Source organism: Rutilus rutilus, assembly GCF_951802725.1.
Source record: "Rutilus rutilus genome assembly, chromosome: 4".
NCBI lineage: Eukaryota > Metazoa > Chordata > Actinopteri > Cypriniformes > Leuciscidae > Rutilus > Rutilus rutilus.
The window spans coordinates 15,662,004-15,686,562 of NC_140212.1; the positions used below are offsets into that span (position 1 = coordinate 15,662,004).

The 24,559-nt window shown below is 36.7% G+C and overlaps 1 protein-coding gene across 1 annotated transcript in view; it reads left to right on the forward strand.

Annotated features, from left to right (window-relative positions):
* Positions 1-23,850, forward strand: part of LOC311289775 (myelin-associated glycoprotein-like) — a gene marked incomplete at both ends in the record, with an annotated part of 37,148 nt that extends 13,298 nt beyond the window's left edge. Inside the window, 4 exons of the mRNA XM_084408023.1 lie at positions 22,953-23,118; positions 23,372-23,453; positions 23,563-23,617; positions 23,764-23,850. Coding sequence (XP_084264149.1) covers positions 22,953-23,118; positions 23,372-23,453; positions 23,563-23,617; positions 23,764-23,850 — 390 coding nt within the window. The remainder of the gene's footprint in view (positions 1-22,952; positions 23,119-23,371; positions 23,454-23,562; positions 23,618-23,763) is intronic.
* Between the last annotated feature and the right edge of the window lie 709 nt (positions 23,851-24,559).

Here is a 24,559-nt window from a genome sequence, read left to right on the forward strand (position 1 = left end):
TCGTATTAGTAACCCGCGCGCTAGTGATGCTTCATTCGTAGTAAATGCAGAGACGAGAAGTCATCACAATTGCGTTCTTCTCTTCATTGTCTTGTTACTTACAGGTAACTGCAGAGTATAGTGCCAAAACACATTTCCGATTTAAGCATAAACACTGTTAATATAATATGTATGAGTTGTGCGTATGTTTAACGCAGTTGTTTTGTTATATGAATAGTGCGTCATGACTTTGTCATGTTGAGCACATGGTTAGCATAAGTGCTCCGCGATTAGCGCCAGAGTCCGCCACATAACTGGTTAAAGTATAAATACTATTTGAATCTATAATGTATAATATTGTTTAGCGTTATAAATTTATTTCTAATTTACATACGTGGTCGTTAATCGACGGTGATGTCTGTAAACTGTTATGCGTTATACATTTGAGTGAATTTCACATGTCTTGTCATTCAACGTAATATATCAGACAACGAACTTGTATGTGTTCTAAACTAAGAATAGGGAGTAAATTCTTAATGTATTTTACATCATCATTCTCATGTTATTTATATAAAGGGTAAATGCTAGTTAAAGTGTTATTTATATATATATATATATATATATGTCACTTAGGCAATTGTAAATCCTGAATATGCAAAATGTTTAAAGTTGAAATGTTTTATTCAGGCATAGTATACATGTGTTGACCATGTAATGTGCTGAAAGGTTGTAATATGCATATACTTTTATTGATTCAGTGGTAGTAAATGCATAGACGAGAAGCCATCACAATTGCGTTCTTCTCTTCATTGTCTTGTTACTTACAGGAGTACTACATGAGCAGGCAATTAATGTCTTCATTCATCAGCAAAAAAAGTCAGACTCAATTCTATGTGCACCCACATACCTTTACCAGCTAGCTGCACTAGGAGACTTAACTCCAATTTTGCAGTTTTGTGCTGCAAAAAAGGCTCTAAATTATGATCTAATCATAATTCCCTTCAACACTGACATTACTGGCCGTTGTTATCACTGGGTTCTTGCCACTGTAAATTTCAGAGAGCGAGATATCTCAGTGTTCAATTCAATCCACAGTCTTAAAACTTTGAAGCATGCTGCTCCAAAACTAATGAACGTAGTAGCTTGCATGTACACTTCAGCAACAGAAAACTTTCTGGCTTCTGACTGGAAAACTTCAGATGTGGTGAATACTCCACAACAAGGAAATGGGTATGACTGCGGTGTCTTTGCTGTAGTGAATGCTTGTGCTATCATTGACAACACACCATTAGGCCCAGTCAACAGTGTCAAGGCAAGAATGTGGATTTATACCCTTATTGAAAAGTATGATCCTCCAAAGGTCAGAAGGGCGGGACTCTCACACGAAAAACTGCAATGCTTTAAAAAAGAAGTACAGACATATAAAGCAGTCACACAAACAGTACATGTAAGCAAAGCAGATTACACTGGTACCTTGAAAAGACTACAACCGAACAGCAAAGACTGGACTCTCTGCTTAACCTCAACGTGTAAGGGTGACCCAAAGCACAGAGACGACTATATCCTTGTGCATTATTTGCAGACGGTGGTTCCACCTTAAATGCACAAAGTCAGCTGACCGGTTAGATGTTGCTTGCACTGATTATCATAAATGTCTTATGTGCTGTTCCTGAGGCAACACATTTGAAACAACACAATGAAATGTGTTTAACACTGTGAATGGAATAGTGCAGGTTTCACTGATAAATAAAATTGAGAGTGATAGTAAGCCACGTACGATAAGCGTTTTCTTATAATGGTTCTATGGGAGAAAAATGCTTAATGTGTAATTAAACGCGTTGCGTTCAATTTCTGGGCTCATCTGATTTTTTATACATAGTATGGCATATAAATATGTTGTGTACTGAGTTTGGTAATTTAATATCACTGTCTTAGTACAGTAAGCCACGTTAAGCGTTTTCTTATAATGGTTTTCTATGGGAGAAAAATGCTTAATGTGTAATTAAACGCGTTGCGTTCAATTTCTGGGCTCATCTGATTTTTTTATACATAGTGTGGTATATAAATATGATGTGTACTGAGTTTGGTCATTTAATATCACTGTCTTAGTACAGTAATCCACGTTAAGCGTTTTCTTATAATGGTTTTCTATGGGAGAAAAATGCTTAACGTGTAATTAAACGCGTTGTGTGCAGTTTCTGGGCTCATCTGATTTTTTTATACACATTATGGTATATAAATATGATGTGTACTGAGTTTGGTAATTTAATATCACTGTCTTAGTACAGTATAAGCCACTTAAGCGTTTTCTTATAATGGTTTTCTATGGGAGAAAAATGCTTAATGTGTAATTAAACGCGTTGCGTTCAATTTCTGGGCTCATCTGATTTTTTATACATAGTATGGTATATAAATATGATGTGTACTGACTCTGAGTTTGGTCATTTAATATCACTGTCTTAGTACAGTATAAGCCACATTAAGCGTTTTCTTATAGGGATGTTCGCCGGAGTCAAATGTGACGTCACGATATGGGCGTGGCCGCGAACTGGTTGGCAGAAAGAACCAACAAGTCGCAGCAGTCTACCTGTGTTTTGTCAGCATAATATTAATTATTTGTCCGAAGAAGCTAAAAAGAGATATAATTAAGCTTTTATAACCACCAGGGTTCATGTTCTCTGCCTGATCCATATCACCTGAGTGAGATTTTTTTGTTGTTCTTTGACTAACGAAGTCAGCAAATTCGTTGGATTTACAGCTAAAAAATGTGGCGGCACATTAGTAAAGAAAGCATCTGTGAAAGCAGCGCAGTTTGAGTGTTTCGGAACGTATGTGATCGGAGAGAAAGATGAGGCCCTTCTCTGACTGCGTTTGAATGTGTGAGTTAAGTATTAAACTGTTGGTGAGATGAGATGAGATAATGCAACGCTGACATAGGCTACAGTACAATGACAGTTGCACAGATGTTGGGAGTTGGGAACCGGTGAGAAAATGTCCGGTAGCCTACCCGGTAACTTTACCAGTAATATTAATTTAGTTCTGCTTAACGGTTCCTGAACGCTGTAACTAACAGCTGCCCAGCCATGAACACAGCCGCGTGTGATTTGTTTACATACGAGCTGCACTAGGTCTATATCTGTATTCTAAGAGTTATTACTTGTATGGATCTCGTTAATAAATTGACAGAATTTAAATGTGTATTCTTACAAGTTAAAGAAGAAATGTTTGTGCAATTCCTTTTTTCACCTTTTATGAGGCCAAAAAAAAACTGTCTGGTAAAAAGTCACAGTGGCTGGTGGTCAAAAAAGTAAACTTTAGGCCCTGTATATAACATTGGTTGACACGTAAAAATGTATTAAAATACAATAATTTGCCCTTAATATATAAGGGTATGTACACAGATGATACACACACAGTACAGTATCCAATCTTGCCGATCACACAGCACGACACAACCATTTTTCTTCTGTGTTTGCGCTGCGAAGCAAGCGGCCATTACGTTTCTTCTGCCAACCAGAGCGCGTCGTGACGTCACGGCGAAGATCCCTATAATGGTTTTCTATGGGAGAAAAATGCTTAATGTGTAATTAAACGCGTTGCGTTCAATTTCTGGGCTCATCTGATTTTTTATACATAGTATGGTATATAAATATGTTGTGTACTGAGTTTGGTCATTTAATATCACTGTCTTAGTACAGACTAAGCCACATTAAGCGTTTTCTTATAATGGTTTTCTATGGGAGAAAAATGCTTAATGTGTAATTAAACGCGTTGCGTTCAATTTCTGGGCTCATCTGATTTTTTATACATAGTATGGTATATAAATATGATGTGTACTGAGTTTGGTCATTTAATATCACTGTCTTACAGCCACGTTAAGCGTTTTCTTATAATGGTTATATGGGAGAAAAATGCTTAATGTGTAATTAAACGCGTTGCGTTCAATTTCTGGGCTCATCTCATTTTTTATACACAGTATGGTATATAAATATGTTGTGTACTGAGTTTGGTCATTTAATATCACTGTCTTAGTACAGTAAGCCACGTTAAGCGTTTTTCACGTTAAGCGTTTTAGAATGTCCCGTGATCCGTTAGACCTTTGCCTACATTGACGCTGATGCATTAAAGGGTTAAACGTTCACCCAAAAAAGAAAATTCTGTCAGTAATTACTCACCCTTCACATATCATGTAAGATTCAATTTCTCCATTTCTTTGCACAAAACTCTCCAGAAAGTGCCATTTAATGGCCCATACCCCTGGACCCCCCTATGGAGAGCCACCAAACATAGCCTTGACTCAGAGGAATTAATGCTCAGTGCCCTGCTTTATAGGCTAAGATGTATGTCTTTTGGGATGGGAGGAAACTTGGATACCCAAATGAATAACACATTAATGAGAAAATTAAATCTAGGAACTTCTTGCTGTGAAGTGACAGTGCTAAACACTGAGCCACTATGCAATCTATATACAATAGAATCAAACCTAGTATCTAACTAAATTTGAAATAGCTTGAATTGAGCGTATTGTACTTTGAGTTATTCACCTGAAAAAATGTCTTATATATATCCCTAGGTGCAAAGAGTGTCTTCCTGATGAGTGGTTCTGTGGGGACTGTGATATAGTGCGTCACAAAAAACAGCCACTCCACAACAGGGAATGCCTGATTAATGGGTTTTTTGAAGCCATTCCTCCAACCTCATGCGTCATTAAAGGGGAAGGTGGATATTACACCCATGAGCAAGGTATGTTCCCACGAAATCCCTAATTTTGCTGGATGTGTCTGCAGCCAGTTAACGTTACAGATAATCTAAATGAATGGTTTTCTTTCTTTTTGCCATGCAGCTTACATTTTGTCACTGTGAAGGTGCCAGACTGCTGCTGTGAAGGCACAAACTTCACTGTGTTACCAGGCAAACCAGTGATTTAATATGGAGATATTGATTAATCGATTAGCATGTTCCGTCATCATAACTCACTGTAGATGTTCATTTGGGTATTGCTGTAAGATGCCTACAGAGCCAGAGAACATATGCTGCATGGAAGTAGAACACGTATAACTGAATTAACTTACGGTTATAATTGATCTCGTTTTCATAACACGTATTCATGTTACGAAATTTGTGGCAATAAAGGTGAAAAGACGGATGCTACAGCTTGAGCAGAGCAGACTCCCAGTTGTATGAGTGAGTGAGCATCCTGGATTGGAGCCTGTTTGTTTAAACGTGTATTTTCTTCAGAATGCATACAACATTTATCGAGCTGACTATGGAACCTTACGTCTACGTGGGATTGACCAGTACGTGTCGATGAATAGTGTTTTTAAATGTTATGTCAAGTTTTTATATTTTATTAAAGTTTGAAATTTTTAATGCAGGGCTATATAATATAATAATATATTTACATCTACAATCAACCTACACATATTGACTGCACAAAAGTAAAAACTTACCTATATTATAACACATACGGCAGAACAAACTTAATATTTATTAATATCACAATACACTCCGCAAATACAAGAAAATGATTGTAATGAAATGCAGCGAGGTATAGTCTGCAAGTGCACAGACACAATTCAGGAAAATAGCCTATAGTGATGTTATTTTAACAGCAGTTCAATTACCTGCAGAACATTCCAAGAAATGGGAACACCACATTTTTTGGGGCAAACCGTAGAATGACACTATGAAATTACTCCAAAGATGAAGTCTGGTGATGTGGACTTAGTTTGGTGATGTCCTTCAAAATCCGTGTGTTTGTCATCACTTTCTCCAGCTTGTAGAATGCCTGAGTTCCTATGAGAAATGATACAAAAACTGCATTAATTGCAACTAATAACTTTAATTTTAGGTTATTTACACTTCGACTAACAGTCCCTTTGTTTAATTTTTTTTTAATGTTGTGCAGGTAATTGAACTGCTGTTAAAATAACTTTACATCACTATAGGCTATTTTCCTGAATTGTGTCTGTGCACTTGCAGACTATACCTGGCTGCATTTCATTACAATGAAATGAATTCAGCGCGTCCACTTGTGCACTATAGCTGGCTCAACGTACAATCGGGAATGGCGCCGAAAGGTGTCATACTTGAAAAGATGCAGATTCATTGTAGAGCATATCTGGTGACACAAAAAGCGGCCAAGATTATGTAGCACATTATTAGTTTTAAATAATAAATTTTAACATGGTAAAGTGTTAATAAAAACTTGTTAATGTAATTGATATTTCATTTACCTTTTCCAATTTGTAGAACGAAGCCCCACAAAGATATACTGCAGCAGAAACATGGAGGTTCCCAGCTGGAGTACTGCCTAGAACCGGCTGGCTGTTCCATTTGCGTGAACACTGACAGTTTTTGCAGAGTTGTTCAACTCGAATAAAAGTTACGATTGTTGTAGAAAATTCAAAGTTATTTTTGGTTCAGGTCTCAAAGAAGTTTCTCAGAGTCGAGGTTCCAGGTCAGAAGAATGAACTTTATTGTACAAACAATAAAGGAGAAGCCAGCTGGTCATTCTGAAGTTACAACATCCAGCACTAATTTTTTATATCTTTTTCATATCAGGGACTAATCCTAGTCCCACTTTCATTTCTGTCCCAGAATGTATCTACATGAATAAGCCTCTCTCTGTTATCTATCAATCATGGCCAAATAGACCATCCATCTTTCTTATCAATAGGCCCACTCACGAAGGTACACCCTGGAGGAATAGTGAGACCAAACATCTCCGCCCCCATTTGACTAGAGTGGAGTAAAAGATCCCACCTTCCTTTTCTATTATCAGTCTTGAAGGGATTGATTACTTCAAACATTTGATTTTTCAGCATAATCAACATATCTCAGTGTATAGACTTAAAATTAAGATTGTTTTCAGCATAATCAACATATCTCAGTGTACAGACTTGAAGTTAGGATTATCCCACGGTGCCAGAGGAACTGCACAGGCGCTTCCGGTGGCCTGGAGTGCTATCTGGGTTGCTCCATCGTTGCCAGAGGTGCCCTCGGCACTATCTGGTGTTGGAGCAGACAGCGTGTTTTTAAACCACCAGTTGAGTCTGCCCTTGCTGGTCCGGCAATTGGCGACCACGCTTGTAATTAATTTATATTTTTACCCCGTGGAAACATCTATAACATTCGGCGTGGAATCGAGGTTCTGTAAAGACTTCAGCTGGGCAGTATTCCGGAACTCCTGTAAGAAAGACATTTGCACATTGTTGAGCTTTTAAAAAAAATTAAAATAATTAGTGCGTCACTACCTTCAGTTTTCCACACTCCCAAAAATGCTCACCCCTGTATACTGTATGTTGCTCTCCAACCGCAGCCAAATTCTATTAGCTTGAGATCTAGCGATCAAGTACAATTTTAATGTGGTACTTTTTTACTTTTACTCAAGTACAATTCAATCTGGCCAGATAGTTTTACCTTTAATTGAGTAACATTTTCCCTCAGTACTGCAGGTCTCTAGTCCAGGGTCAGGGTCACAGATGTGGTGATTCTCTTTCCTTCCTGCATTTTGCTCCAGATGTTGGTGGTTTTCATGAACTTTTCATTGGTGGTTCCAATGTTTCTGTGAAAGAAAGTGTCAAAGAGATTGGGCTCAGGCCTCGTTTTCTCACACACTCTTGTGTGTCTCTCCACCCGGTCTGGAAAGAAGCATCGACCGCACGCGTTACATGGTATCAGATGCTGAGGAGCGTCGGGATTGCTCATACGTAATTTCGGTGGTTTCGATGAATGGTTGTCTCTTTCCCTTTGATGTGATGATTACAAAGGTACACATTTCAGATATTATTACAATAGTTTAAATATTACATACACAAATCATTCATTTTGAATTATATAATTATTTACGTGTTGAATTTACAGAGTGAAATGCACAATTAATTTATTATGACAAATATTCCATAGGTTTATTATGCATCTATTTTTTGTATTAGTTATTTTCCTTACTTTTTAAAATTTGGGTTCTGCTTCACCCTCCTTCTGTGAGCCTGACCTGTGAACATTTGAAAGACAGGTATCGTACTGTTTACTCCACTACATTTCTGTCAAGGTCCTTGAGTAGAAAGTAGTTGGATTCTGACATCAATCTGGTTTTCGTTTTCAACGTTGGGTTTGGTCTTCTAAATGCACATTTTGTCATTGTTTTGGAGCACACTAGCTTATAACAGTGGCTGACATATTCATACTAAAAGCCAAAAAACTTTAAATAGGGCACTATTTGAGGGAACAGCCCGAAACTATTGTGGACGTTATTGAGAGCACTTATTCAATCTCACTAGGTACTGTAAGTATTACAAACAACAATAATAAAACAAAGCATTGAATTTTACTTTTTACTTTTGATACTTAAGTACTTTAAAAACTCTTTTCAACTTTTACTTGTAAATGAGTAATATTTGACCAGTAGTATCTGAGAGAAAGCAGCTCTCATGGATCTGGAGTGATCTTAGTATGGAATATTTCACATATCACATACACATTGTTAGTAATATTTTAATAATAATAATCAATAATCAATGTCTGTGGTCAATTACAAATTTTTAGACATTTATTAAATGAGACAATTATTAGCTTGCTAGATCCATTGTTTTATTTAAAAAATATCAGTTCTGGTCGAGCAACAATCGGACATGTTAAAAACTTGACTCAGTTATGCATGAAGAAGCAAAATCTCTGCACTGCCCAGCCTTATTTCAGTCTCACCTGTTGAGCTCTTGTTCACTGGAGAAGCCTCCACGACACCCTGAGCAGTTTGGCCAGTTGATGTCTCTGTTGGCTCGACTGGAACTTGACCCGGCAGCGGAGGACACAGAAACCCTTCAAGGCTGTTAGACCTAGACAAACCCTGGCATACCTCAGGGAGTGACCAAGTTAAAGATGACGAGATGCCCGGAGAAGAATCTGTGGAAGCAGTTCTCCAGGATCTGGAGCGGCCTGAGGATGGAACATTTCAGAAATCAAAAACTGTTTTTTTGTTTGTTTTTTGTTTTATAATATTAATTATCAATGTTAGCGATCACATCACAGTGTTACTTTGGTTTCACTTTATTTTGGTCCCTTTAAGATATTCTATAAGTCTATAAGTAACATTGCAGAAGAATTGCGTAAAATTTTAATATTCTGTAAAAACAAGCCTTATTTGGAGTGGAAAACAAGATATTACTGTCAAGTCAAGTCAAGTATATTTGTATAGCGCTTTTCACAATACAGATTGTATCAAAGCAGCTTCACAGTATTAAATTAAAATAATACAACAAGGTTTGTTTCTAGTGGAATTTATTGATTGATAAAATCAAATTAAATATCCCCAGAATATCCCCAACTGAGCAAGCCAAAGGCAACAGTGGCAAGGAACCAAAAAACTCCCATCAAGTGACCTAATGGTGTCCTAAAACTCCATCAGGTGACCCAATGGAGAAAAAAAACCTTGGGAGAACCCAGGCTCAGTCGGGGGCCAGTTCTCCTCTGGCGTTTATTAACTAGAGGCCGGATTGTAATTTGAACTGTAAGATTAAAAATATTATATGAATGCCTGGCTGAAGAGATGCGACTTTAATCTAGTTTTAAACTGGGAGAGCGAGTCTGAGCAACGAACACTATCAGGAAGGCTATTCCAGAGTTTTGGAGCTAAATGTGAAAATGCTCTCCCTCCTTTGGTGGTTCTGGATTATCCTAGGTATGACCAAAAGCCTTGAATTAAGTGATCTTAAAGAGCAAGATGGATTATAGGGCGATAGAAGATCCGTTAAATAGACTGGAGCTAAGCCGTTTAGGGCTTTATAAGTCAGTAGCAATACCTTGTAATTAATGCGGGACTTTATAGGTAACCAATGCAGTGATGATAAAATCGGTGTTATATGATCATATTTTCTTGATCTAGTAAGAACTCTAGCGGCGGCATTCTGGACTACCTGTAGCTTGTTTATTGAGGATGCAGGACAACCGGCTAATAAAGCATTACAGTAATCTAGTCTCGAGGTCATGAATGCATGAACTAACTTTTCTGCATCAAAAACTGATAGCATATTACGTAGCTTAGCAATGTTTCTAAGGTGGAAAAAGGTGTTTTTTGTAACATATGAAATATGATTTTCGAAAGACAGGTTGCAATCGAGTATAACACCCAGGTCTTTTACTGTCGAGGATAAAGTAACAGGAAATCCTACTATATTAAAGTTGTATTGCGAGAGGTTTTGTGGGCGGTTTTTTGAACCGATGATTAGTACCTCTGTTTTGTCTGGATTTAATAAAAGAAAATTTTATTAAATCCAATCTTTTATATCTTTAACACACTCTGTCAATTTGGATAATTTAGCGCTTCCATCTGGCCGTGATGAAATATATATTTGAGTGTCATCAGCATAACAATGGAAACTAATTCCATGTTTCCTTATAATATTTCCAAGTGGCATCATATATACTGAGAATAACAGAGGGCCTAACACAGATCCCTGTGGCACTCCATAGTTTACTGGAGTTATGATAGATTTTTCTCCATTTAAAGCTGCATTCAGTAACTTCGGGATTTCTTCGCTGTATTCTCACTTTTTGCTCGCAGGTTTCTCTCTAGAGCTCCCCCCACAGCTTCGGAATAGATATTTGACAACACTGTTGTAAAAACTCGTTGGTGATTCTCAGACACCAGAGGCTAGCAGATCAACGACATCAAAGCAGATGGGATATTCTTTAAAACGTCTTCATTCGGGTTCGAACAGCGTGAGGGAGCGCAATAATGACGGCATTTTAGCAGATTTCTTTTGGCCGTAAAGCAATTGTTTACATCGCGAGACCTGATATCACACGAGACTTCCTGACGTGGCGGCCGGTGGCCCGCCGCCTCAAAGTTGCAAGTGCGTATTTTCCGCTCACGGGCACCAGAGGGGTGCAAAACGACCACCATTCAACCCGAAATAAGTAATATAACCATTCCAATGACTCCGAAGCTGTTCAGTTAAGGTAAAAAAAGTTACTTAGTTCACCTTTAAATAGACAAAATGGTAGCGGTCAGATAAGTATGATCTGAACCAGCTTAATGCTTGTCCTTGAACACCAGTATAATTTTGTAGTCGATCTAAGAGTATTGTGTGATCTATAGTATCGAACGCAGCACTGAGATCAAGTAAAACTAGTATTGAGATACAGCCTTGGTCAGAAGCTAGAAGTAAATCATTTGTGATTTTAACGAGCGCAGTTTCAGTGCTATGGTGCGGCCTGAAACCAGACTGAAACTTTTCATAGATATCATTTTCTTGCAAGAAAGAACACAATTGAGCGGACACCACTTTTTCTAATATTTTAGACATAAATGGAAGATTTGAAATGGGTCTATAATTTGCTAGGTTATTATGATCTAATTGTGGTTTCTTAATGAGAGGTTTTATAACTGCCAGTTTAAATGTTCTTGGAACATGACCTAAAGATTTAAGATTTAAACGAGTTAATAATATTGAGGAGAGGCGCTTCCACTACAGGTAACACTTCTTTCAGTAGCTTAGTTGGTATAGGATCTAATAAACATGTTGTAGTTTTAGATGAAGTGATAAGTTTATCTAACTCTATTTGTTCTATAGTTGTAAAGCACTGTAATTGTTCTTGCTGGGTGATAATTGAGGCTGAATTATAAGGCGCAATTGAAGATTGAACGTTTACAATTGTGGTTCTGATGCTTTCTATTTTCTCAGTGAAGAACTTCATAAAATCATTACTACTAAACTGTAACGGGATATTTTGTTCGGGTGACGTCTGTTTATTTGTTAGTCTAGCCACGGTGTTAAATAAAAACCTTGGATTATTTTGGTTATTTTCTATTAGTTTGCGGAGGTGCTCAGCCCTGGCCGCTTTTAGGGCCTTTTTATAACGTGACATACTGTCTTTCCACGCGATTCTAAAGACCTCTAAATTAGTTTGTTTCCATTTACGCTCTAAAATACAGGTTTCTCTCTTTAGAACATGCGTAGTATTGTTGTACCACGGTGCTTTAATTTTTTCTCTGACCTTTTTTAATTTAATAGGTGCAACAACATCCAATGTTCTAGAGAGACTATTTAAAATACTGATGGAGAAATAATGATTTACCATTATTTGGCTTGACGCCGGAGTGATCTGCAGCAGGTTCAGGAACAGGATCTGCTGGAGAAATAAAAGGCTCCACAACATTCACAGCACTATTGGAAGAGCTGCTGAAAACACCCTTCGTAGCATTCCAGAGCCTGAGGAAACGATCAGGTATCCAGGTCTCCAGAAAGCTCCAGGTCCTGTGTTCTGGAGCTTTTTCTGAAATGAAGAAAAAACAAATGAAAACCCTCTGCTTGATATCTGCAAACTTGTGATGCTCCTCCAGCAGACATTCAGTTGTCTATAAGTAACATTGCACCTGTTGTATTACAAATTTATTAAATGTTTAATTTAGGTTTACATTGAATTTAGCATGTTAAGGTGATGATTATCAGAGTTTCTAGCAAAAGACTCCGGCCAGTCCTGTTTTATTGAAACTCTTAATGGTTTTGGAGCTTGTGTTTTAGCAAGAGAGTCCTGCCAGTCCTGTACTCGAGTCTCAGCATTTGAATAGAAATGCTGAGTGGATTAGGATTGGCAACACTCTCAGTCTAGAACAGGTTCCTAAACCTGTCTCATCACAAAGTTTTGGTTCCTGCCCCTAAATGTATATAAACTGTAAGAGAACATTCCCTTAGTTAGATTGTTGGACTGTAGCCACGCTCAATAAAGAAGAACTTCTGTTTGAATGCGATCCCAACATCTCCTGGTCTTCGATTCTGAGTTTCCAACACACCTACATGTCTAATAACTCTCATTAGAGTATTAGTAGAGTATTAGCAGACTTGTTAGGGTTAGATTAAGTTGACATGTAGTTGAAAAGTTACTTATAGTCAGTAGAGTGTCTGTTCCTAGATCCATTGTTTTATTTTAAAAATGTCAGAATGTTGAGAAAATAATATTATAATGGATGAAATTATTTTAATATTCTGTAAAAACAAGCCTTATTTTGATTGGAAAACTAGATAATACTTTTTAAAATAATGATGGAGATAATAATTTTCCATTATTTGGCTTGACGCCAGAGTGATCTGCAGCAGGTGATGATGATGGTTCAGGAATAAAAGGCTCCACAGCATTCACAGCACTACCGGAAGAGCTGCTGAAAAAACCCTTCATAGTATTCCAGAGCCTGAGGAAACGATCATTGTTCTTCATACGTTCTGGAGCTTTTTCTGAAATGAAGAAAAAACAAATAAAAACAACTATTAGACCCATCTCTGACGTCAAATTAAGCTATGACATAACTTAAATTTTAACAAACATTCTACAATCCCTTCAATTGAAATAGAAGTGTTATACAAAGATATAGGACTATAAGTTTGCTCTCCTTTCAAGAGAGTTTTTATACCACTAGGAATGGCGTTGAATACAATATTATATTCCTTTAACGAAGCCCCAAAAACAAATTTTCTGGAGAATTCTGGAAATGAATAAAACTGACCATTGTCATCCATCAGCTGATTAACAATACATATGTTGTTTAAATACCATCTCTTTAAAAAAACAATGATTTATTTCTGTAAATAATATTCTGATTATTCCAAATAAAACAACGGTGAAAAATTATGTTTGTAAACCAGTAACCATGATAATAAAACCTGCTGGTAAAATTTTGCTAATTTAATGGGTAATTTACCAAGTGAGAAGGGGCACTGTAACAAAAATTCAATACCTCCAATTTTCTTAAAAACATTATTAGGAAACACATTCCATATAGAGTCTGTTTTTTTTTAACAAATCTTTTTAACCAATTTACTTTTAACACATGGTTAAATATGGTAAAGTCAACAACTCCAAGACCTCCATCACCTATTTCTTAGAACCTCCTTTTTAATTTTGTGTGATTTATTTTTCCATGTGAAATTACATAATAATTTATCAAATAAGGAACATAATGACTTGGGACAATCCATTACAAAAAAGAGATGAGAAACTCTTGATAGACCATCTGCCTTTGATAATAAAACTCGACCAGTATGAGATAAATCTCTTGCCAACCAATAATTTAATTTCTTTTTAATTACATCTTTAATAGGGTTTAAATTAATTTCTGCTAAAGTGAATCAATGTTTGTGGGGGAATTTCCCACATTATAAGTGGTAGACCTGCGGGAATTATTAAAATACTCATTTAAGTATTATCTGTTATTAATTTTAATAGTTCAAAAAGTACAATCAGTGTTCAAATTTCGATTTTTTTTTTTAAGAATTGTTGAAAGGTGTCTTTGGTAACACTTTACAATAAGGTTAATTAATTAGCATTAGTTAACATTAACTAATAATGAACAATACTTCTACAGCATTTATTAATCTTAGTTAATATTAATTTCACCATTTACTAATACGCTATTAAAATGAAAGGTTGTATTTGTTAGCATTAATTAATGCTCTGTGACAGCTGGATTTTTATTAACTAACATTAAAAAAGATTAATAAATACTGTAACTAATGTATTTCTCATTGTTAGTTCATGTTAGTTAATACATTAACTAATGTTAACTATTTAACCTTATTGTAAAGTTTTACCATGTCTTTTTAATAAATGCAACACGTTCCCAAAGTCATTTGAAATAATCGTGATTTCAATACTGACCAAAATAATCGTGATTATGATTTTTTCCATAATCGAGCAGCTCTATTACTCATGGCAGAATTGACACAGTCTTCAATTTTACCTAATAACAAAGTGTTTGCATCTTTTGAACAGTACCCATAAACATTAACAATAATGAATTTACAGTCATTTATATCAATCAGTAGCATTGCCCGGTTTTGTCAAGTTGCAGTTTGTTTGAAATAACAAACCAGTGCTATTATAAGACATCCTGTCATAGCTTTTTGGTACATAACGGCTACCGTAGATGCAACACTGGAGAGCACTTTATATATATATATAATTGTCTCTGCCACTATTTGTTAGAATGCAAAATACAATTTCACCGCTAGATGGGAGAAAATCCCTAAAACTCACTTCTTCCTCTTTTACCCATGTTATTGCGAGCCATCGACATAAGAATGTGTGTGAAATGTAAAATCTAAATTAAATTACAAAGGTAAAACACAAATAAATTCAAATGATGATTGTAAAACTAACCAGTATTATCATTATTTTTATATCTTAATAATAGGCAGTTTGTAATGAGGCAACCACTGGAGCCAGAAATCATGTGTGTGTTTGTTTGCCTTTGTGTGTGTGTGTGTGTGTGTGAGTGTGTGTGTGTGTTGTAGTAGTAAAGAGAGAGAATGGGAGAAGGAAGTTTGTGTGAGGTGGACCTGGTCACCACAGACACAAATCTTCTCAGCTGTTGCTACTGTCATATGCTGCATTTCTTCATGTGGCACATTATGTTTGTTTGGCACATTGTATGGGTCACTGTATCATAACAAGGTAATAGGCTACAAAATGTGTAATCAATTGATGACTGATTAACAGTAATGTAAATGCGAAATGTCCTAATACCTGTTGATACTACAACAATGCAAAGTATGCTCTTAACCTTGCAATTTTTCACATATCATGTAAGACTCAATTTCTCCATTTCTTTGCACAAAATTCTACCTGACATGGCTCGAAGAACACAGGCAAATCAAATATCATTGCAATCATGGTTATTGTCTTCAAAACGTTTTTATGTTACAACGATCTCTGTTAGCTTTGAATGTGTTCGGGACTTCCTGGAATGTCACATGATTATGGCTCTTCTTTATGGATTATGGATCTGTTCTATAAACTGTGCATAGGGCGCCCTCAGGCTGTTGGTATGGATTGAAAACACAGTACATCAGAGTATCAAGCGCTCATAATGATTACATCGACGCATTTGGGTATAAATCATAGACTGTAAAAAAATATGGACGTAGTGTCCGTGACGTCACCCGTAGGTTTCTGAAGAGCATTTTTGAAGCCTAAAGTGGGCGGAGCCGGTCGTCGCCATCTTGGCCTTGCCTCACTCCCGGATAACAGAAAATGGGCAAAGAGGCTGAGAAATCACGCCTAAATAGCTCATCGTGATTGTGTTAGCTCAGGCTGTTAACGGCTCTGGGTAATGCTATTTACAGTACCAAGTCTGCGACTGCACAGGGCCTCGCGCTAAAGTGACACTTGATGATGTAAAGCCAATTAAAAGTTCCTGTTTTTGCCCTTCGAAATATTATAATAGTTAACCCTTAAAGACCGATACAGCCGCCCGCGGCATAAAATAACTATCGTTCTAAAATGTTTAATAACTTTTGAGTCGCTAATCCAATCTGTATGCTTTAAAATGCACCGTAAAGATGAGATTCTCAGCTTTCCCGTGTTATCACGGGTGTCTCTATTGGTCATTCAGTGGCTCCGTAGTGCCGGTGATTGCGTCATCAAAATCTGCAGCAGTGATTCGTCAAGGAAACACATGTGGTTTCTTTCTCTGAGCCAAACAGGAACGATTGTTGATGCTTAGTCCCACCCCCATGCCCAGATTCGTCCAAACGGTCATCAACTCAACCAACAAACATAGTGATTGGTGATTTTAACAACCAATCACGTTTCTTTATACATTTTTAACAAACGCAATGCATTGAAAACTACGCAAGAAAACTAACGGATGCAAAGTTTTTGACAAACACGAAAGAGCGCAAAACATGAAAGAGCATAAAACACGAAAGAGCATGAGTATGTAAAAAAAACAGCAGTACAAATCGGAGGATGTGTTAGAATTGATTTTTTTAAACGAGTCGTTAGACCTGCTGGAACCTTCCGATTCAGAAGATTGTTTGAATCATTTGCACTGTTTATTTATCTATTTGTATTTAGTTTGTGAAGATTATTTGCACTATTTGTTCATTAGCACTCAGTATATTACCCTCAATGAACCATTTCTTCATTTGCACTGTTTCTTTCTTTTTGTATTTAGTTTGTGAAGATTATTTGAACCATTTGTTCATTTACACTCTGTATATTGTATTGTTAGTATTTATATTGCACAGTTGTCACTACTTGTTATATTGTTTGCATTTGTTGTTCATGTTCAAATTATAATATAATTTTCTGAAGAAAAATGTTTGCTTCAGTGTTCTGTTGTAATATAACAACTTTTCTATTTACTTTACTTCCTGAACTTATTTGGACACATCTACATTGTCAGTAAATGTAATACACCTGTTTTTACTCAAAAACGCCTAGAATAATATTATAATAAATGGCTATAACTTGCTGAAGGATTGTTACATGTAGACAAAATTTCATCTGGAAGTCTAAAACAACCAAGTCTAACTTTCTAAAAGAAAAAAACAAAACTTCAGGAAGTTATGTTTGAGTTCACACTGAAAACACCACTTTTTTTTGCTGCCGTTTTTCTTAAAATCCTGTTAATTTCATAAATTCTCTGACAAAAGAAATGTAAAACTGGGACTTTAAATGAGCTAGCTGGAAACTTTAGGTTCTCCTGTTTAAAATGATATATGGCACTTGATGCTTGCAGCTAGAATGGGTTAGAAAAACAAAGAAAAGTACAGGTGAGTCAGGCGCCCCAAAAATGTTCTAGGTCTTTAAGGGTTAAAAGACATGGCTACAAGTGAGACTGTGTATCGTGATTCTGTACTATTCTGCTAGTTGAAAATGTATTATGCAGTAACTTAATATTACTCTGAGAGTGTACACTCTCAGAGTATAATACATGCAGTAACTTAACATAATACATAATACGACACCTGCAGGATTTCATCTGACGGTAACGTTACATAAGCATATTATCGTTAGGAGTTAATAAATGTAATTAGATGCATTAAAAAGCTGAGATCCTAAGCTTTAAAATGATATATAATTTGTGTTGTTCCATTCAGTGGTTGCTTAGTAATAAATGATTTTCTTTCCGAATGGGAATAAAAATGAATAAATAATAAAAAAGCTATAGGCAGCCTATAGGCGGTTATAGGACATGACACATATTAATACATTTTGAAGCCACTAGATGGCGCTCTTCTCACTTGAATTTTTTTTTTTTTTTAGGCCTGCACTCTATTTTGATTTGAAATGTTGCATTTATTGAATAAAAAAAAATATATATATATATATATTAATTCTAATGGAAAAAATAGCTCATAAAAATTACATAATTAATGCAAAGTATCATAGAAACTCTAAAAATTCTAAATAATAATCAGAAAATATTATAGAACAAAAACATATTTGATTGGTTATCCTGGGAAAAAATAAAGTCAAATTTTGAGGCTTCGTCCGTTTTACGAAGAAGCCCAGAGGGTTCAATTTGAAAACTCCAAAAAGCAACGAAATTGTCAGACATCCATTAGTGCATGTTCACAGAGGAAAACAACTGAAATACAGCGCTGATTGTTCTCTCGAACGATACTCGACGACAACGACGGAATCCAAGACTTCAGTTAACTGAGTAATATTTCACCAGTAGTATCTGTAACTTACTTTCACTCAAGTAAGGAAATTGTGTAACTTACTTTGTCCATCTCTGGGCAGCGGATCCTGATCTCGGTCATCAGAAACGAGTCTCCAAACCTCCTGACCAGCCGCAGCTCTCCTGGATCTCGAGTGCTCTTAGGATGGAATATTTCACATATCACATAGTTTAATAATAATAATCAATAATCAATGTCTGTGGTCAATTACAGATTTTTTCTTAAGTTAAGTTACTCAAATTCAATTCAAGTTTATTTCACATGCAATGAATGAATCAAATAAATTGGATCAGTCAGTCATTGTACCACATCACACCACAAAACATAGCAAATGAAAAATTAAAGCACTCACTTCCTCTTTCACCCATCATGTGCTTGCGAGCCATCGACATCCTCCTCCAAACTACAATAAAATCAATACAACAATACAATACAATACAATACAAAAGAAAAATCTCCTCGGAAATACTCCCCTGAAAAAATATCAAAAATTATATGACAGAAATTTTATGGCGCTTTCAAAAGTGTAACTCTATAAAAAGGATATATCCTCTGATGTCCTTCTAGAATAAAAGTCTCCTCTCAGAAATCCAGAAACAGCTTCAAAATCTCAAGTTTCGCAATGAAATTCTCTGCAAAAGTCTGTTACTTCGCCTCTTCTCTCAACAGACAGAGAGCTCGGGGAGTCCGTAGATCGATACCACATCGATACATGCAGACTGCAGAATTCATAAGACGCATCACTATAGCAACTAAAATTCGAATCATAGCATGATGCACGCCCATACTAGCGATCGGTTCAAGTGTAAATATTGGCAGAATTCATAAAACGCGTCGCTAACTATGGAAATTTTTTCCTAACATATTTAAAATTAAAATTAAAATGCTTAAAAAGATCAAATAATAAATCAAAGTCTCAAAACAACTGGTCATATCATGATAAATCAAATGGTCAAAATATGAAATAATAAATCAAACTCTCAAAATGGCTGCACAAATTATAAATCAAATGAGTTCACAGTTCTAATCACTTTAAAGGGGCAACTGGAAAACTACATGAGAAGAACTGCACTACTATCTTTTATAATGTTAGTTCAAATCATAATGGCAAATATCACTTCAGGATTGAGAGTGGTGATCTGAAATACAGCTACAAACTAAACACCTCCACTGTAAATGTCTTTGGTGAGTGATTTGAGTCCTTTTTATTTAAATGAATGTATTTAAAAAATAATATTTTATATGTATTTGTCATGCCATGTTGTCAGTATACTTAATCTTGTATTCGTGTGTATTTCAGAGTCTCCCCTAGCCTGGGTGCCAGCCCGAACCCCGCCCACAACATTTTTTGGTCGGGAAGTTCGGTCTGGACGGACTCGCTCCGTTGAGGAGCTATTATGCCCGAACAAAAATTGTTCGGACCAATCAAATTGTCAGGGCGGGCTTTATACGATGATGGACAGATGAGCAACGGTAACGTAATCATCCACGTCACCAAAGAGCGCTTGATTTGAATTAGTTTACAACAAGACGACTGCTGCTGGGGAATTGAGATTTCACGAGTTCACATTTACAAATAAGTCAGATAGAATAAATGCGTATATAAGATTTCACACAAATAAGTCGATAGAATAAATGCGTATATGACGTGCTGTCCGAGGAGAGGGCTGTGGGCTCGGTAGCCATACTCCCCCGTATTCCTGGTTGTGAGAGAACAAGACAAGAGTGAGGATTCGGGGTGGTGGAGGGATGCTGAAAAACTGTCAAGGAGTGTTAGGTAAGTTGAGAGTGAATATGCTTCCTCATGCTGATAGATAGACATGGTATTGTTTGATGACAAGTTGATATTGGATTGATTATTTGTACGTGCTCCTCCCGAACTTTGTTTATGAAACATCATGTGTAGATTCCGCCATCGCGTCTGTTATAGAGCTGGTAAGTCCCGCCCCTTCCGTAAAACCCCGCTGGACCTCAAAGTTGAAAAACCGTCAATGCAAGTGAATGGGAGAAAATAATTATTTTCTGGTCCCGTTTGAATTGTGCCATGAATGTGAACATATGTTGTCTGTGAATTTTTTATATAATCTTTCATGTTACAAGTTTGACAGTATATGGTATGATTCGTCGGCTAGCAGTTGTGGAAAAGACATAACGAGAAAGTCTACATGTCGCCTATGTGACGTCACCCCATAAAGTTGACTTACCCGTGGTTTTCACCAACCTCAACGATTTTGTCCTCTCCCTGAAAGAAGGCGGTGAAGTGCACCAAAGACACAGTCATGTTTAGCGGGATCCGTGAGCTAGAGCCGTGTGCTAGTGGTGGTGACGTTTCAAACGCGTCGAAAGCAGCGAAGAGTTGTAGTCCACAAAGTGCTTTCACACAAAGTCTAACCGTATCAAACTTCTACCCGCTAAATTGTAGCATTCTTTACACGAAAAGTTCTATAAAAAATTCACAGACATATGTTCACATTCATGGCAAAATTCAAACGTGACCAGAAAATAATTATTTTCTCCCATTCACTTGCATTGACGGTTTTTCAACTTTGAGGTCCAGGGGGATTAGCGGAAGGGGCGGGACTTACCAGCTCTATAGAATATATCCACAGCGCATTCATTTTAAAAGAGGAACAGAGAGCCGCGACATTTTGTTGGTTGAAAATATGAATGAAGAACATGCGTCATTTACTCCGTTGCTCTGATTGGTTGTAGGTCTATCCAATTGAGTGCAGAGGTTTTTTTTTTCCTGGTTTGGTTGAGACACACCCCATAATCAAATCTCTATGGAGCAGTATCAGACTCACATTCTGACTAGAATCTGAGTATGACGACGTCAGGCTAAGTCTCCCCCCAAACCCACAGTGAAGCTGTATGAGGATCAGGATCAGGAGGTGTTGGAGGGGAGCTCTGTGAGTCTGCGCTGCTCTGCTGAGACTCTCTGCTCCTCTCCTCCACCAACTCTCACATGGAGCTTCACTCCCAGAATCCCCCTCAGTGAGAGCAGCAGACAACAGGAGCTCCTCATCTCTGATCTGAACTTCACTGCTACTCACCGTCACCACAGAGTCACTTTCACCTGCACTATAACCTACCAGCTACAGGACAAGAACAAAACAGCACAGGACAACATCACATTATATGTTCAGTGTAAGTGATGCTTTGTATCAGTTTTGACTTGGTAATTATATTATTTTAAATTGTATTGTGTATTCCATCATTAACTTTCTATGGAACACAAAAAAGTTATTTAGCAGAATGCCCTGGCTGTTTTTTTCATACATCAGCAGTGAACTGGGGCTGTTCAGTTAAAAAAGACAAAAAATTCACATTAGATATATGGTCACATTTGAGGTGTTTGTTTCTTTGTTACAATTTTTTTTTATGTTCGTGAATCGTTATTTATTTGCACTTATCCAGTAGTCAATGAATAACGCAAAGTTATAAGACTTTAAATAGAGTGTACAAGTCCTTATTTTTTTTTTATAAATAAGTTTGCACAACATAGCATTGCATGCAAGCATAAATGGCATTAATTCAAAAGCAATCAGTGATTGTATGTGAACTGCTATAGAAAGTTACTAAGAAAACGTTACAGTTTTCCTGCTCAGACTTTTCTTGATCTTTCTCTCTATTAGATGCTCCTCAAATCTCCACTTCTATGGCAAGCCGTTTTAGCTTAAATTGTACCCAGCGTTACTCGTCGTAATTGCATTTTTACTAGTAAGAATTCAATTAGAGAGCTCTACAATTCAATTCTTACTAGTTGCAATTACAATTAGAGAGCTCTCTAATTCAATTATTACTAGTAAGAATTACAATTATAGAGCTCTCTAATTCAATTATTACTAGTAAGAATTACAATTATAGAGCTCTCTAATTCAATTTTTACTAGTAAAAATATGAATTAAAGATATGTATAATTGCAGAGCTCTGTAATTGAATTAAAGAGCTCTGCAATTACATTCTTACTAGTAACAACTGAATTAGAGAGCTCTCTAATTGGAATTGTTACTAGTAATAATTGGATTAGAGAGCTCTCTATTTAAATTGTTACTAGTAAGAATTGAATTAAAGAGCTCTGCAATTGCATTCTTACTAGTAACAATTCAATTGTAGAGCTCTCTAATTGTAATTCGTACTAGTAACAATTAAATTGTACAGCTCTGTAATTAAAAATGAATGGAAGTCAATGGAGACATATGACTTGTAAAAATTCATTTGTAGATCTCTCTAATTGGAATTGTTACTAGTAAGAACTGAATTAGACAGCTCTGTAATTGTAATTCTTACTAGTAATAATTGAATTAGAGAGCTCTGTAATTGTAATTCTTACTAGTAGTAATTGAATTAGAGAGCTCTCTAATTGTAATTGCTACTAGTAAGAATTGAATTGTAGAGCTCTCTAATTGAATTCTTGCTAGTAAAAATGCAATTACGACGAGTAACGCTGGGTACAATTTAAGCTAAAACGGCTTGCCATACACTTCCTCAACTTACTTCTGTGAGGTTGATGGGAATCCCTCTCCTAAACTGGAGTGGCATCTGTCTGGACGTCCTGTCACGAACTCTTCAAACACGTTCATCAGTGAAGAGCGATTGAACAGCACAGGCTTGAGGAGCTCCATCACTCTACATCAGTCACTCTCACACACATCCACTCTGCAGTGTGTCGGCAAGTCAACTGTTTAAACTGAATCTCTTCTCTCAAGAGGCTTCATGTAAATAAATATAAATCACGTATCCAGTTAATCTATTTCGATTGTTGATATGGCAATGAATCACCTAACCTTTTCATTGCATTTTATTTAATGATTCAATAGTTATTAAAGTGGTTATTCAGATGTGTTTGGTTATTTGCTTGATATCAGAACAGTTGTTCTCTGTAATTAAGAGTTTTCATTAACTGTCTTTTGTTGTTTTAATAGGGTTCAACATTTACTCCTTCCTGATTGGTGTTGTTGTTGGGGCAGTTATGGTGATAATATGTGTTACTATGCTGCTTTACAAGTGAGTATAGACCATGCGATTGCGTGGAATGATATCAGACTGATAGTAAGGGTTGTGATGAATGAGGTACAAGTAGTTATATATTTTTATTTATGGATTATTTCTGTAGATGGATCTTCAGGACACAGAAGGGAGATAAAACAGGACTCGCCCGGACTGATGGGGTACGTTACAATATATCAAACACACATGCTGTTAATTCTCATACATATCAACCTCACAAACATCAAAACACTTTTACATATAGTTACTCTCTCCACCAGTTTCTTGTTACAAGCTTTCCACTGATCATTCATTGTTCATCCATTAGGATGTTTCACTGGACAATGGTGGAGAGCCTTTTTATGTCAATAATGTCATGTCATCTGCTGGAGCCGCCAAACTGGGATCTTCCTAGGGATTTTAGCTCACTAGCTTTAGATATCAACATTTGCACATACAATGGCATGAGAATGTTGAAGATCTTGATAAAGAAGTTTATTGCAGCATAGCAGTGACAAAGTACATGCAGCATTTTGGGTTCAACGGAGTCGGAATGAAGCCTGAACAATACAGGCTCTAACCTTTTATACTGTTTCTACACTAGTCTTCCCTCTCATCATGTAAACAAGGTTTCATTTTAAAAATGTAAATTAAGGACAACAATTGAAGTAATAACAACCTCCCATTCCCACATCATTGATGTTGGTACAAGTGTGATCTCCAAAGGGGTCGGGTGATAGGATTATACTCAGAAAGACACCACTAACATCAACCACAAAGTATCACAATGCTTTTGTCTCCTCTGTTGTTTCATTACTTCCATGTAGCCCACTGCTATCTGAACTCACACATGTAATACAATAAAACTGCACCTTTCTGTTGACACCTGTTCTCTTACGAGAGGTCTCTCGTACTGCGTAAGAGTATCTTGCGCTAGGGGAAAATCCTTTTTCCGCGAGATATTGAAGCCAAAAATTATCCTTAATTTTGAACAATGTAAAACGCGTTGCGGCAGCATACAGACATAGGCAAGACAGCTCGCGCGCCTATTGGCTGTTCTGCGGCAACTGCAGCAGCCTATCGAGCGAGGCCTAGCGTGACGTCAGACCCAATGAGGGCGCTTT